This window comes from Sciurus vulgaris (genome assembly GCF_902686455.1).
Source record: "Sciurus vulgaris genome assembly, chromosome: 1".
In the NCBI taxonomy this organism is placed as follows: domain Eukaryota; kingdom Metazoa; phylum Chordata; class Mammalia; order Rodentia; family Sciuridae; genus Sciurus; species Sciurus vulgaris.
Window position 1 is genome coordinate 30,832,964 of NC_136461.1, and position 14,980 is coordinate 30,847,943.

At 35.6% G+C, this 14,980-nt stretch overlaps 1 protein-coding gene across 21 annotated transcripts in view; it reads right to left on the bottom strand.

Annotated features, from left to right (window-relative positions):
- Positions 1-14,980, bottom strand: part of SCMH1 (Scm polycomb group protein homolog 1) — a 348,969-nt gene that overhangs the window by 153,096 nt on the left and 180,893 nt on the right. For 14 of the 21 annotated variants that reach the window (XM_079113218.1, XM_079113217.1, XM_079113199.1 and 11 more), the window contains 2 exons: positions 3,725-3,844; positions 1,113-1,181 (listed from right to left, as the gene is read on the bottom strand). In XM_079113218.1, the coding sequence (XP_078969344.1) occupies positions 1,113-1,181; positions 3,725-3,844 (189 nt within the window). Of the gene's footprint in view, positions 1-634; positions 659-1,112; positions 1,182-2,656; positions 2,783-3,724; positions 3,845-14,980 lie in introns of those variants that run through there. The other 7 variants (XM_079113208.1, XM_079113201.1, XM_079113206.1 and 4 more) reach the window with 3 other exon arrangements.

Sequence of the window (14,980 nt, forward strand, 5' to 3'; positions counted from 1 at the left end):
AAAGGTATCAGGATACCAACATTTATGTAATATGTAAAAGGATTTTAAAGGACTCTAAGACATTAAGATTAATGTTTATGTAGAAACCATGAAAACTGCGAAATATTAGTTTTATTTCTCAAATTCTAATCCTGAAGTATACTACGTAGTGATGAAAATCAAAAGCAGTACCAATCTGACTTGTTACTTGATAACATTTTAATATTTCAGTTTTAATTTAGTTTATACACTTAGAAAATCTTTAGGTTTAATTTTACTTCAATTTATAATTAATCTCCTTTGGGCAAATTCCTTCCTTTTTCTGTTACTATACTTTGGTTTATGGACAGTAGGAGTTTGTTTAGTTCTAAATGCAGTGAATTAAGAAGCTACTTTCAGTGTGGCTCAGTTTCCTTTCTTCCTATGGTCTACATCATCAGCCACACCTCCTTCCTTTTTGTTAGCTTTGTCTGTGACCTCCTGAAAAAGAGCTTGATGTGACACTGATAAATTACATCAGAGAGGTGAGCAGAGAGTTCATTGGATTATGAGACAGAGACACATGGAATTCTTTTCCTAGTGGATTAAACTGATTACAATCTTATCTCATGTTTAGTAATCCCTTTTACTTAGCAGAAACAAGAAAAATTCTTACCTAGCTCCAGGATGTCACCAGTTTCTATTAGACAAAAAATGTTATAGCATAGGTCATCATGAGAAAAATACTGCAATGGTAGAAAGATGCAATTCTGGGGTAGAATAGGGATTTGAGAGTTTGTTTATCCAATTACTTCATTTTAAAAGATAATTAGTTTTATTAGTTAGTACTTGTGGCAGTACACCACCCAATTTTGCCTGTGGAGACTAAACTAATAAAAACTATGGAAATCTGGAGAGATTAAGCAACTGTGCCTAAAACTCTGACTATAATTGGGATTATTTATATGAAATCTAGGTTTCCAGATTTTCAGCTCAAAATAAAATGTTACTTTTTACAGATACCTTAAGAATGTCAGTATTTGCTTTTTCTTTAAAAAGTGAGTTATTTGTAAACTCAGACTTCTAAGAAGAAAGGTTTTAGGGTAAAAGATGTCAAATAAAACTTTTTCATGCCAAATAGCTTTTTTTCTTACCTTGATATTTGGATGCAGACTCTGATAGGTGACCATATTTGTATTTTCTAACATCATTCCAGTTTATTACTGCAGGAAAAGAGAAAAGAGTCATGTAGAAAGAAAACACAAGATTCACTACTTCTCCAATTTGGCAGTTTCCATTAACAGTTTTTAATGAAGTCATCACTTCTGAGATTGTATGCTAGAAAATAATACAAAGAAAAATGTTATATTTAAAACAGTTTAGAACTGTTCATAGTAACAGAAAAAGGACACCTAAATGTTCAAAACAGAAGATTAAGATTCAGTTGTTAAATTTCACAAAGGCTAAAGAATAAATGGGAAAATACTTAAGTTATAATGTTATTAGGTAAAAACAAGGGAATAAAAGTTTACATTCATAAAATAATCACAAATATGTAAAAAACTAAAAACAAAGAGCACCCACGTAGGTGAACTGTGCCCTCCCAAATTTCACATTGAAGTCCCCACTCCCCAGTACCTCAGAGTGTGTCAGTACTTGGAGAAAAGGTCTTTAAAGAGGTACTCAAGTTAAAATGAGGTCATTAAGGTAGGCCTTAATTCAATATTACTGATGTCCTTATTAAAAAAAAAAAAAGTTGGACAGGGCCAGAGAAAAGGTGACATAAAGACAGGGAAAATATAGCCATCTACACCTCAAGGAAAAGAGACCTCAGAGGAAATCAACCCTGCTGACAACTTGATCTTGCACTCTGGACTCCAGAATTGTGGGAAAATAAATTAGTGTCACTTAAACCATCATGTTGTGGTCTTTGTTATGGTAGCCCTAACAAATGAGCATACTTCCCAAAAATTATCACAAAAAGATGGAAGTAAACAGAGCAAATATAAATATTTGATTATACTGGGGTGGTAGTACTGGGTCCCCTTTTCTATTTTCTAATTTTATGTATTTTCAAATATATTTTATATAAAAAGGATATATTACTCATTTAATAGGAATATATTTTCCATGTTTAAATATTTGGATTTATCTACCATTTTCCTACTATCAATCACCCACCAGGTCCTCAGTTCTCTTCTTATCCAGCTGAGATTCATGGTCCTTCATTAAAATACTCCCTGGCAAACACTTTTAACTCCCCAAAATTTTTCTCCAAACTTATCTATTAAAGCCTGATTCTAAACTCTGGCTAAAGTTACTATCAATATATATCATATCTACCCTCACTAATTCTCACTAATGCTGAGCAAATACAGTTTATTGGTCTTACTTTTAAAATCATGGCCACAAATCTCTAATACCACTTTATACTGCATAGAAATCATATCACATTTCCCCATATTGTTTGCTTTTCCAATTTCAGGTATTCTTTTCTTGCTCTTCAAACTCCAAATAGTCCCACTCCTAACAGTACTCTGAGGGAAAGACCTTTAATTCAGATTGCAGTGAGAAACAGAAATAAGAGTAGAAATCCTTCCACTCATTTTACAAGACTTGATCTTGTTTAGTGTTGTATTACCAGTGTGTTTTATAGCAGCAGGTGCTCAATGTTGGGTGAAAGAATTAATCCACTCACGTGTCATTCTTTCTGACTTGTCTCCTGTTACTATGGATGATGTATCTGCTTTTAACAAAATCCAGCCCTCCGTGTTTGTTCCAGATCACATCTTCTTTATCCTCTCAATGACTTCACAAGCATCACCTAATAGATCATCTGCATCAGCATTCTTACTGCTCCTTTATTCTATTAAAAAATGCCCCAAACACTCCCCATGTCCCTTTCCTAATCCCACACATATCCTATTATATTCTTCCATGTCTGTGCTTTTCTTTATAGGAAAACTCAAAGAACTACCTATAGTTATTGCTTCCTTAGTTCCTCATATTATTTCCTCAAATAGGGTTTTTCTAGTTGTGCTCCATCTGTGTACAATGTGTCAAAATGCATTCTACTGTCATGTATAACTAATCAGAACAAAAATTTTAAAATACAGTTTTTATATTCACCATTCCATTGAGATTACTTTCAAATTTACATTTTCAGCACTGGTCTCTTTTTAAAATTCCATACTCACATATACAAATGCCTACCTATAGGTCATCCTTCCATGGTTATCAATCGAATTTTTCAAAGTTAACATTACTAAATCAGAATGTCACCTTTTGCCAACCTGTTCCTCTTTTTGCCTTCCCCAGCCCAGTAAATGGCACTCTCATGGCTTAGCTGCATGCAAGCTATTGATGATCTTGGCAACAGGGTCTTCCACTCATCAAGGCCCATCTAACCATCACCACTGCTGAGTACCCAGACTGCCAGAAGCAGAGACAAACACTAAACCCCTGACTTGGCACCATTCCTTAGGCAGGATGATCAGTCAGCTACTTGGTGGCAAATTGATTATACTGGACCACTTCCATCATGAAAGGGCAGCATTTCATTCTTCCTGGAATGGACATTTAACTCTAGATATGGATTTACCTTCACTGCATGCATTGCTTTTACCAAAACTACCATCCGTGGACTTACAGAATGCCTTATCCACTATCCTGGTATTCCACACAGCATTACTTTGGACCAAGGAACTCATTTCATAGTCAAAGAACTGCAGCAATAGCCCATCCTCATGGAGTTCACTCATCTTACCATGTCCCCACCATCCTGAGGCAGTTGGCTTGAGAGCAGAGGAATGGCCTTTTGAAAACTTGGGATCCTCCATAAGTTGTACATGCTCTGAATTAATGTCCAGTACTTGGTACTGTTTCTCTAATAGGAGTATTCACGAGTTCAGGAATCAAGAAGCAGAAATAGAAATGTGATTTTATTCACCACAAAGCCCAGTGACCTACTAACAAATGTTTGCTTTCTATTTTCATGACTTCATGTTCTATTGGCCCAGAGGTCTGACTTCCAAAGACAGAAATACTTTCACTAAGAGGCACAATAATGCCTCCATCAAGCTGGAAGTTAAGATGGCCACCTAGCCACTTTCCCATCCTTCTGAGTCAACAGGTCAATAAGGAGTTTCAGTGTCAACTGAGGCAACAGATCTGGACTACCAAAGGGAAACTGAACTCATAATGGAGTAAAGAAAGAATATGTCTGGAATACAGTGATTCCTTAGGATGCTTCTTGGTATTATCATTCCCTGTCACTAAGACCAAAAGAAAAAAACCTAATCCAGGCAGGACTATGAATAGCCCAGACCCTTCAGGGGTAAAGGTTTGGGTCACGAGTGATGTAAGGAATCACAACCAGTTGAGATTCTTCATATGAAGGCAAAGGGAATACAGAAAGGGTACTAGGAGAAGGTATTTATAAATATCAGCTATAACCTTGTGACCAATTATAGAAATGAGAATTGTAATTGTTATGAACATTTCCTCCTTAATTTGTTGTGACTATGCATATATATATAGATAGATAGATAATATTAAGCAAATTATATTTGCTCTTTCCTTTCTTATTCTTTTATCATATAACAAAATATCTAATAACTAATCAATATTTAAGTATTATTACATCATAATATTTTAATGACAGGAAATTAGAATAAGAGTAAGAACAACTTTACCTTCTCTCCTGGTGAAGGGATTGTATGCCGAATAGATGTATACATTTGGCAGAACTGTGACCTTGTGATTATTGTCATTTGAGAATCATGTATGGTTTAAAGAGGTGCATGTGACTGCCAAGTTGACAAGGAGTGAACTTGTGATTATTAATTTTATGTACCAACTCAATTGTGCTAAGGGATGCCCAGATAGCTGGTAAACATTATTTCTGAGTTTGTGTGTTTCTGGAAAAATCAATATTTGAACCAGTAGAGTAAATGAAGATCACCTTCACAAATGTGGGTAGGCATCATTCAGCCTATTGAGGACCCAAATACAACACAGAGATGGAGGAGGGCAAATTCTTTCTAGCTTCTTGAGCTAAGACATCCATCCTCTTCCCTTGGGCATTAGAGCACCTGGTTCTTGAACCTCAAACTCCAGGACTTATACCCATGCCCTCCTACTCTCCATCATTTGTTAGGTCTTTGGCCTTGAAGTAGAGTTACACCTTCAGTTCTAGTTTTTAGGCCTTTGGACTCAGAATGAATTATACCACCACCTTACAGACAGTATCTCAGCCTCCACAGTTTTGTGAGCCAATTCCCATAATATATCTCCAATCAGTCAGTCCATCTTTCACTATGTTTCACTAGAAAATCTTGACTAATACAGCATCAGAGTGAGCATTTTGAAACATCAAGTAGACATCATTTCTCTGTGTAAGGATTTCCCAGAAGTTTCCCACTGAGTTAAGGGTGCTTTACAAAGTAATACAGATCTGGCTCCTGCCATTTCTCTGATCTTATCTGTTAAGACTGCACCCTTTTCTACAATACAGTCACACTAGCTAGTGTCCCACTCCAAGTGTTTGCCTTCTCTCCTATATTTTTAGTCTCCTGCTATATCTGTTCCTTCTAGATCACGAAAAAACATTAGAAACTAGACTTGAAATTACTAACAGAGATCATATTAAGAGATCATAATTAAATCTATGTTTGAATACTTTCACAATTATTTTTATAATGGAAAGAATGTGTTTAAAATTAAATATACAATATTTATTCCATTTATATGTGTGCTTTTATTACATCACTTAAGAGGAGCTACCAGTATATACAAAAACAGATTCAAGAAAGTCATGATAAATAGAAACTGGCCTAGAAGATCATCAATAAAACAGTTTCAAAACAACCAGTGAGGCCAGGTATGGTGGTGCACACCTGTAATCCCAGTGGTTCAGGAGGCCAAGGCAGGAGGATTGCAAGTTCAAAGTCAGCCTCAACAAAAGTGAGGCACTGAACAACTCAGTGAGACCCTGTCTCTAAATGAAATACAAAACAGGACTGGCGCTGGGGCTCAGTGGTTGAGTGCCCCTGAGTTCAATCCCCTGTACAAAAAAACAAACAAACAAAAAACAAAACAAAACCACACACACACACACAAAATATAAAAAAACAAAACAAAACAACAAAAACCAACCAGTGCAACTTTGGCGGGGGGGGGGGGGGGGGGGGGGGGGGGATACTCCAGAAAAGAGAAGAACAAAGCCAAGCTCAAGGGTGAAGCAAAATAAACAAAATAAACTTAACTGGGCAGAAAGGAATCAAATAAGGTTCAGTTCAAGATAATGAAAAAGGAACTTCAAAGAAGGTATCTTTAACATTGAACTTGAACTTGAGGAACCTGGAAAGCAGTACCCAAAAATGAAAAAGATATATCAACTATGTTTAAATAATGCCACAAATTATTCGGTGTATCATGCAATCATCTCTTGCATCAATTCCTAAATGAGAAGACAGCATCTGATGGAATTTCACACAAGGAACTACTTATTTAGAAATTTTCAAAGCATTCTAAGAATAATGTGGTCATGTTTCAGAGTGTATTATGATATGTAGTTTGATGTAGTATGACATGTATGGTACTATTTAGTAATCAGATTTATGCCTCTTACCCAAGCAATATCGGTAGTCCCTTTTCCAGTTAATAATAACAAGTCAGAAACCTGAGTTCTTAATTCTCTGCTCTCCTTTGCCCTTGGTTCTCAAATCAGTTGGGTTATACAGTTCTGTTAATTCTATCTCTAAAATGACCAGCTCCTCTCTCCCAACTTCTCTGAACCTATTCTGAGTTTAGATTTCATTATCTCTTACTTTCATTAATAAAAACAGTTATTTAATCTTGTGCCTGATCTTATTGCCCTTTTCTATCTATAAATAAACATTATTTTTCTAAACTACAGATTAGATATAATATGTCACTTCTCCCTTTAAAAGTCTTTAAGGATCATGCCCTAAACTGTGGCCAAACATATTCCCACTTCTGTCTTCCAGATATTTCTGTTTATTCCTCAAGGTCTAGGACAAATGTTATTTTGTGAAAAATGTCTGATAATACTAAGAAAAGTACTACCTCAACCTTGTACCTTTATGCCTGTCACAGAATACCACAGCTAAATACTTACTAAGCCAGTAAGCATTCCTGGAACTTGATATACGGAAAGCACTAAAAAAATCTTTTTACCAAATTCAGAAATAGTTATACAATGAGAGAAAAGTTATACATATGAATAAGTCAATGGAAAGCACTAAAAAAATCTTTTTACCAAATTCAGAAAGTTATACAATGAGAGAAAATTTATACATATGAATAAGTCAATGTTTCAATGATGCTCTCACCAAAATAATTGTAATACAGAGAATGGTACTTAGCTATAGAAACCACTAAGGTTAGATAGCAGTTATTCATGTTAACTAAGAAAAACTGAAAACAGATCATCTAAAACTGCAGATAATATGAAAGTCATTCATATTTAGTTTTAATCTTAATTTTTCTATAATAGATTTACTATTTCAATCATGCTAGGTTAATATTAAAAATGAACTTGCTATTATTTAATGGGTACAGAGTTTCAGTTTTGTAAAATGAAAAATGATCTATAGATAGATGGGAAAGATGGTTGCATAAGTGAATGTTTTTCTGAACTTTCTGAACATAAATGTCACTGAGCTGTACACTTAAAAATTAGTTAAAATGGAGAGCTGGGAATATACTCAGAGGTAGAGTGCTTGGTTGTGAGACATTGGGCTCAATATCCAGCACTGAAAAAAATTAAAATGGTAAACTTTGTTTTATATGTTTTGCTATAATTTTTTAAAATGAATCAATCTTAAAAAATTAACTTTCATTCATGGGATGTCAGGGTGAGGTAAACACAGAGGTTGCTGTACTAATTTCATTTCAGATTTAAAGAACATTGACTGTTACCATACAACAGGCAAGAGTCAGTCATTTTCATATGTATCACTTCAGGTATTGCCAGTATCTTTTTAAAGATGAGAAATTTGGGGCTCAGTAAGTTTAATAGTACCATGGAGGGGAAGGTTTGGTGGGACAAAAGCAATGAAAGGTGTATAATAATAGTCCAAAAGTAGAGTAAATCCACAATGAAAAATGGAATTGAAGCAACAATGTGAATCCTGCTTAGGTGGATTCATTCATTTAACAAATACTTACTTGCTATTTGTCAGTCACTATTCTAGATGCTGCAGATAGATCACTGAACAAAACCTGCATTCTATGGGGTGCTTACAAGGGATTTCACAAAACATCATCTTTTGATTGCAGGTATTTGAAAAAGCATTTATTGCAGGGAAGCAGATGTCAGATTTTCTGGCAATGAGAACTCTCCTGTAGAAGGTTTTTTTTTTTTTTTTTTTTTTTTTTTTTTAATCCCCTAAAATGTGCAAGCAGAAAGGCTGGATGACCACTCATCACCAAATGTGGAAACTTTCCCAAGCTGAGAGGGAATTTATGGGTTGGAAAGAAAACAAACTTCTAAGATTCTATTAAACCTTGGAATTCTTGTTCACTAAGGACCAAATAATACCATGGGGGTTGAAGTAGCAACGTATCCATATCCCATGTGTATATATTTGTGTTTTTGATAAGAACACATGTTTATCTTATTAACTATTTATAAACATGAAATATGTCATATTTTCCTTTATATTTTACATATCTGAATCAATGAAGGAATAGTAGATCACTTCCTATTTTATGTTGTTCAATTTGACATTTAAATCCCATTTCCAACTCACTATTTTCAAAACAACTCTAAAGTCTTTGTTACTTCCTTATTGAAATCACACTCATGAAGAAAGAGAAAGATGGTAGAGTAGAGGAGGTTGATTTCCAAGCTGCTCTATGATGAGAGACCAAGAAAGTGGATAAACAGCTTCTCAGTGAAGTGAGTGAAAGAGGGATTTTACTGGGATTTAATTCTGGACATTCAGAACAGTTTGGGGACTCAGAAGATTGAATATAATAAAATTAAGAAGAAAGTCCACTATCACCATCAGTGGCTGCTGGAGTTGATCCACTGTAAGCAAAGTAGGGACGGGGACTAAGGAAACCTGCATTGTAGATGGTGCTGTGGCATCTTGGCACAGAGAAATTAGAGATCAAGCACACTGCTGAACTGATTCAGAGGGTGTGCTACATTATATCCTCCTGTGGGAAAGATGCCTAGTGTCTCCTCATTGTCTGCAGAGAGCTGAGGCAGGAGCTAGCTTGCCATGTGGCTGGTGGCTGTGAAGAGCAAGTCCAGGAGCCTAGACCTGGGAAATCTGAGCTGGGTCTGGAAAACAGACCTGGTAGACACCTGCTGGCATGACCCAGGGTATGCCTAGGAGACCAGGAGAAAATCAGGCATGGTCAGTGTTTAGCGCAGGGGAATACTGGTCATAGAGACCTACAGCCTGGTTTCCTCACCCTCTTTGAGTCTGATGGCTTGTAGGACTAGCTGGGATAGGGCAGGAATTTGAACAGGTGGGTAGGTGTGACTGTGCTTGCAGACTGAGCCCAGGAGGACAGGAAGGGCAGGGTCTGTGGGTGGTGGAGGGGCAAAGGATTGGCTCCTCCAATGCATGAGTGGAACCCAGGGGAGACTCTAGGGGTGCAATCTCCCGGCATGGATCAGCAGCTGCCAGACACTGGAGGTGCTCTGATTTAATATCTTTAGACAAATTGCCATTCAACAAAGTACCTGGGACCTGCCTAGACCCAAGCCCCACCACCTTCAGGAGCTCCACCTTTGGGCACTCCTCTCACAGAACTCTATAGTGTCACTGAGAGTGGAGGAGTCAACACTCTCAAACCCACTCTACCTCACACTGCCAAGAAAGTAGTCAAGAATTCTTAAACTCCAATTGGAAATCTGATGAGCAACACAAAAAGAGGAAGGATTTGACAGCCTACAGCCACTCCTCTTGTGCACAGTACAGACCTCAAGACGGAACGGAAAGGAGGACATTTGGGAACAATGAACTCAGGTTTCCATTGACCATTTTGGCCACTGCAATGGAAACAATTCCTTAATTTTTCACCAAGAATTTTTTTCCCTTTTCTTTTTCTGTTTGTGTTCTAAATGGTTCATGGACACTTATTCATATAAATATTTGTCACTTTTTCTCATTTCCAGCATTTTCAAAGGTAGTTATTTTTCATGGCTCTGTCTTTTGAGGGTTAGGGTTTTTAATTAGTATATTTTGGTTTTGATTTGTATAGTTTTTCACTTATCTGTTTCCCTTGATTCTTTTTCTCCCTCTTCTTTTGCTAACAGCCAAATTCTATTGTTCTCTTTTCAATCATCCTTTAAGTTTTTTTTTGGGGGGGGTACTGGGTCTCAACCACTGAACCACATACCCAGCCCTATTGTATTTTATTTAGAGACAGGGTCTCACTGAGTTGCTTAGAGCCTTGCTAAGTTGCAGAGGTTGGCTTTGAACTCTTGGTCCTTCTGCGTCAATCTCCTGAGCCACTAGGATTGCAGGTGTGCACCATTGTGCCCAGCTCAATCTTCTTTTAATTTTTTACTTCTATTTTCTCTCCTCCTCCCTGACAATCATCACATAGCAACATCTCTTTTGCATTCCTCCTACTGACCTTTTGAAATTACAAAACCTTTTGTAAACTTACTTTTTTTTACTATTTGGCAACTGAATGTCATACCATTTCTGTTTATTGTGGCAATTAACATTGTAGATGTCATAGTAGGAACTAAGTATTTAGTTTAATGCTATATATTATTTGCATTGGTTGTTGTTATTATTTGCTTCCCTCTAAACTGGAAACCTTCAGGGACACTATAAGTCTATAGGGTAGAAATTCTGTTGCCTCAGATTCATAGTGATAGATAGATTGACACACAAATATGAAAAAGCAAGGGAACAAACCATCCAAACAAATCAAAATGCCTCAATAACACAATCCATTGACACCATGGCAGATGAAATACCACTGTTTTGGTCAGCTTTTTTGCTGCTGTGACTAAAAGATATGACTAGAACAATTTTAGAAGAGGAAAAGTTTATTTGAGGGCTCACAGTTTCAGAGGTCTTAATCCATAGAAGGCTGACTCCATTCCTCAGGGCTCAAAGTGAGGCAGAACATCATGGTGGAAGAGTGGGAGAGGGAAGTGACTCACATGATGATCAGAAAGCAGAGAGAGGAGAGAGAGAGAGAGAGAAATCTTCACTTGCCAGATATATACCCCAAAGCCATGTCCAATGCCCCACCTCCTCCAGTCACACCCCACCTGCCTTTATTTGCACCTCAATTAATCCCATCATGTGATTAAATCATTGACTGGATTAAGACTCTCACAACCCAATCATTTCTGCTCTGAACCTTCTTGCATTGTCTCACACATGAACTTTTGGAGGACATCTCACATCCAAACCATAACAGCCACAGAAGGAATTTAGAAAGTTCATAAACTGATCTATGAGGCAAAAGACAGTGTAAGGAGTGAAATCAGAGGGAAATATAAGAAGTAAAAGATTACTTCAATAAGGAAATAAAGATTCTGAAAAAGAACTAATCAGAAATCCTCAAAATGAAGGAATCAATAAACCAAAATAAAAATTCAGTGAAAAGCATCACCAACAGACTATACCACTTGGAAGATAGTTTCAGGCAATGAAGACAAAGTATGTAATCTTGAAAATAAAGTTAATCAAGGACAAAGATGTTAAGAGATCATGAGCAGAATTTTTAAGAATTATGGAATAACTGAAAAGGCCAAATTTAATATTCATCAGAAAGATAAAGGCTCTGGAATACAAACTAAAGGAATACACAATCTTTTTAATGAAATATGAGAAAATTTCCCAAACTTTAAGAATGGAATGAAAAAGCAAATACAGGAGGCATACAGGACTCCAAATATATATGAAATTACAACAGACCCACACCAAGACACATTATTATGAAAATACCTAACATACAGAATAAGGATGGAATTATAAAATCTGCTAGAGAGAGACAACTGGTGACATTTAGAGGTTAATCAATCTGGATTTCAGCTGATTCTCAATTCAGACTCTAAAAGGTAGGAGGTTTTGGAATAATACATATCAAGCTCTGAAAGAAAATGGATGCCAACAAAGAATACTATACCCAGCAAAATTAAGCTTCAGGATTTAAGATGAAAAAAAAACCTTTCACAATAAACAAAAAATAAAAGGATTCACAACTAGAAAGTCTGTACTACAAAACATACTCAATAAAATATTTCATGAAAAAGAAATGAAAAATAAAAAATGAAAAGGAGTAGAGAGAGGAACTACACTAGAAGAGCCAATCAAAGGAGAAACTAATTCCTAATTCAAATTAAAAACCAGAAATAGGTGCTGAGGTAGTAGTTCAGTGGTAGAGTACTTGCCTACCACGTATGAGACACTGGGTTCCTCAGCACCACATAAAAATAAATGAATAAAATAAACTTATTGTGTCCATGTACAACTGAATATTTTTTTAAAAACTAGAAATAAATCAAAATGACAGGAAATAAAAATCATCTCTCAAATATAACATTGACTGTAAATGATCTAAACTCATCAATTAAATGATACAGACTAGAAGATTGGATTAAAAGACAAGACCCAACAATATGCTGTCTCCAAGAGACTCAACTCATAAGCAAAAACATCCACAGACTGAAGGGTAAAAGGAAGGGGAAAAAACATATCATTCACAAGGATGTTGTAAACAAGCCGGGGTTTCTATTTTTGTATCAGAAGAAGGTCATTTCATACTACTTAAGTGAATAAGACAACAAGAAATAACAATCATAAATACTTATGTCCCAAATAATGAAGCATCTATGTACATCAAACAAACCCTTCTCAATATCAGTAATCCATAATACAATAATACTGGGTGACTTTAACATGCTTCTCTCATCACTGAACATGTCTTCCAAACAAAAGCAAAATAAAAAAGCTACAAAACTAAAAAGTACAATTATAATTTAGATTTAACAGATATGTATAGAATATTTAATCTATCAATGACTGAATATACTTTCTTCTCAGCAGTATATGAATTATTTTCTAAAATGGATCATATCCTAGGCCACAAAGCAAGTCTTAGTAAATATAAAAAAATAGAGATAAAACCTTGCATTTTCTCAACTCATAGTGCAATGAAACTAGAAATCCACGGTAAGATAAAAAATAGAAGGTACTTTACACCTGGAGACTAAATAAATGATATTGAATGATAATTGATAGCAGTAAAAATCAAGCTGAAATAAAAAATACTTAGAGATAAATGAGAATAGTGATACTACATATCAAAATCTCTGGGACAGTATGAAGGTGGTTCTAAGAGGAAAGTTTGTAGCATTGAGCTCACTCATTAGAAGAATAGAAAGACATTAAATAAATAATCTGACATTATATCTCAAGGTACTAGAAAAAGAAGAAAAAATCAACACCAAAATCAGTAGAATACAGGAAATAAATAAATTAGAGCCAAAAATCAATGAAATTGAAATTACAAAACAATTCAAAAGCAACAAAACAAAAAGTTGATTCTTTGAAAAGAATTTTAAAAATTGATATATACCCTTAGCCAAGTTAACTAAAAGAAAGAGGGAAAAACCTCAAATTATTAAAATTTTTGATGAAAAAGAAATATCACTATAAACATTACTGAAATACAGAGGATAATCAGAAACTATTTTGAAAATTTATAAATTAGAAAATCTTGAAGAAAATGACAAATTTCTAGTGACATATGACCTATGAAAACTGAATCAGGAGGATATAGAACATTTAAACAGATCAATTTAAAGTAATGAAATTGAAGATGCCATCAAAAGCCTATCAATGAAGAAAAGCCCAAGACTGGATGGATTCTCAGCTGAGTTCTCCCAAATCTTTAAAGAGGAACTAACACCAATCTTCCTTAAATTATTCCATGAAACAGAAAAGGAGGAAACCCTTCAAATTCATTCTATGAAGCTAGCATTACCCTGATACCAAAAACAGACAAAGACACATAAAAGAAAGAAAACTTTGGACCATTATCCTTGATGAACACAGATGTAAAAATTATTAATAAAATACTGGAAAATCACATGGAAAAACACATTAAAAAGATAGTGCACCACAATCAAGTGGGTTTCATCCCAGGGATGCAAGGTTGGTTCAACACATGGAAATCAATACATATAATTCACCACATAAATAGACTTAAAGACAAGAATCACATGATTATCTCAATAGATGCAAAAAACACATTTGACAAAATATAGCATCCATTCATCTTTAAAACACTAGAAAAACCAGGGATAGAGACAACATACCTCAACATTGTAAAAGTTACATACAAAAACTCCAAGGTCAATATCATTCTAAACGGAGAAAAACTGAGAGCAGTCCCTCTAAAAGCTAGAACAAGATAGGGATGCCCCCTTTCATCACTTCTATTAAACATAGTCCTTGAAACTCTAGCCAGGACAATTAAGCAAAAGGAAGAAATTAAAGGGATACGAACAGGAAAAAAAAGAGTTCAAACTATTTGCTTGCTGACAACATGATCCTATACTTAGAAGACCCAAAAAACTCCACCATAAAACTTCTACAACTCGTAAATGAATTCAGCAAAATAGCAAGATGCAGAGTTACCACCCATAAATCAATTGTGCTCCTATACCAACAATGAATCAGCTCAAAGACAAATTAGGAAAACTAGCCCATTCACAATGGAATGGGCTCAATAAAAAGGAAAGAAAAGAAAAAAAAAACAAAACAAAAACGGGGAGATCCAAGATGGCGGACTAGAGGGAGGCTGCATTCCTTGTCGCTCCGTAACTCCGGTTATAAGCAGAGGATATCTGTTTCTTGGTGAGGCAGTTTTTGCTGCTTATCGATCCCCTGGTGTTTACCCCATTTGTCTGCTGTGATGACCTGCAGTCTGCAAGCATATGGACGCCTTTTTTGAGTGCAGATTGCTCACTGTCAGGTGTCTATCATCCGCCATTTGCCTGCTTCTC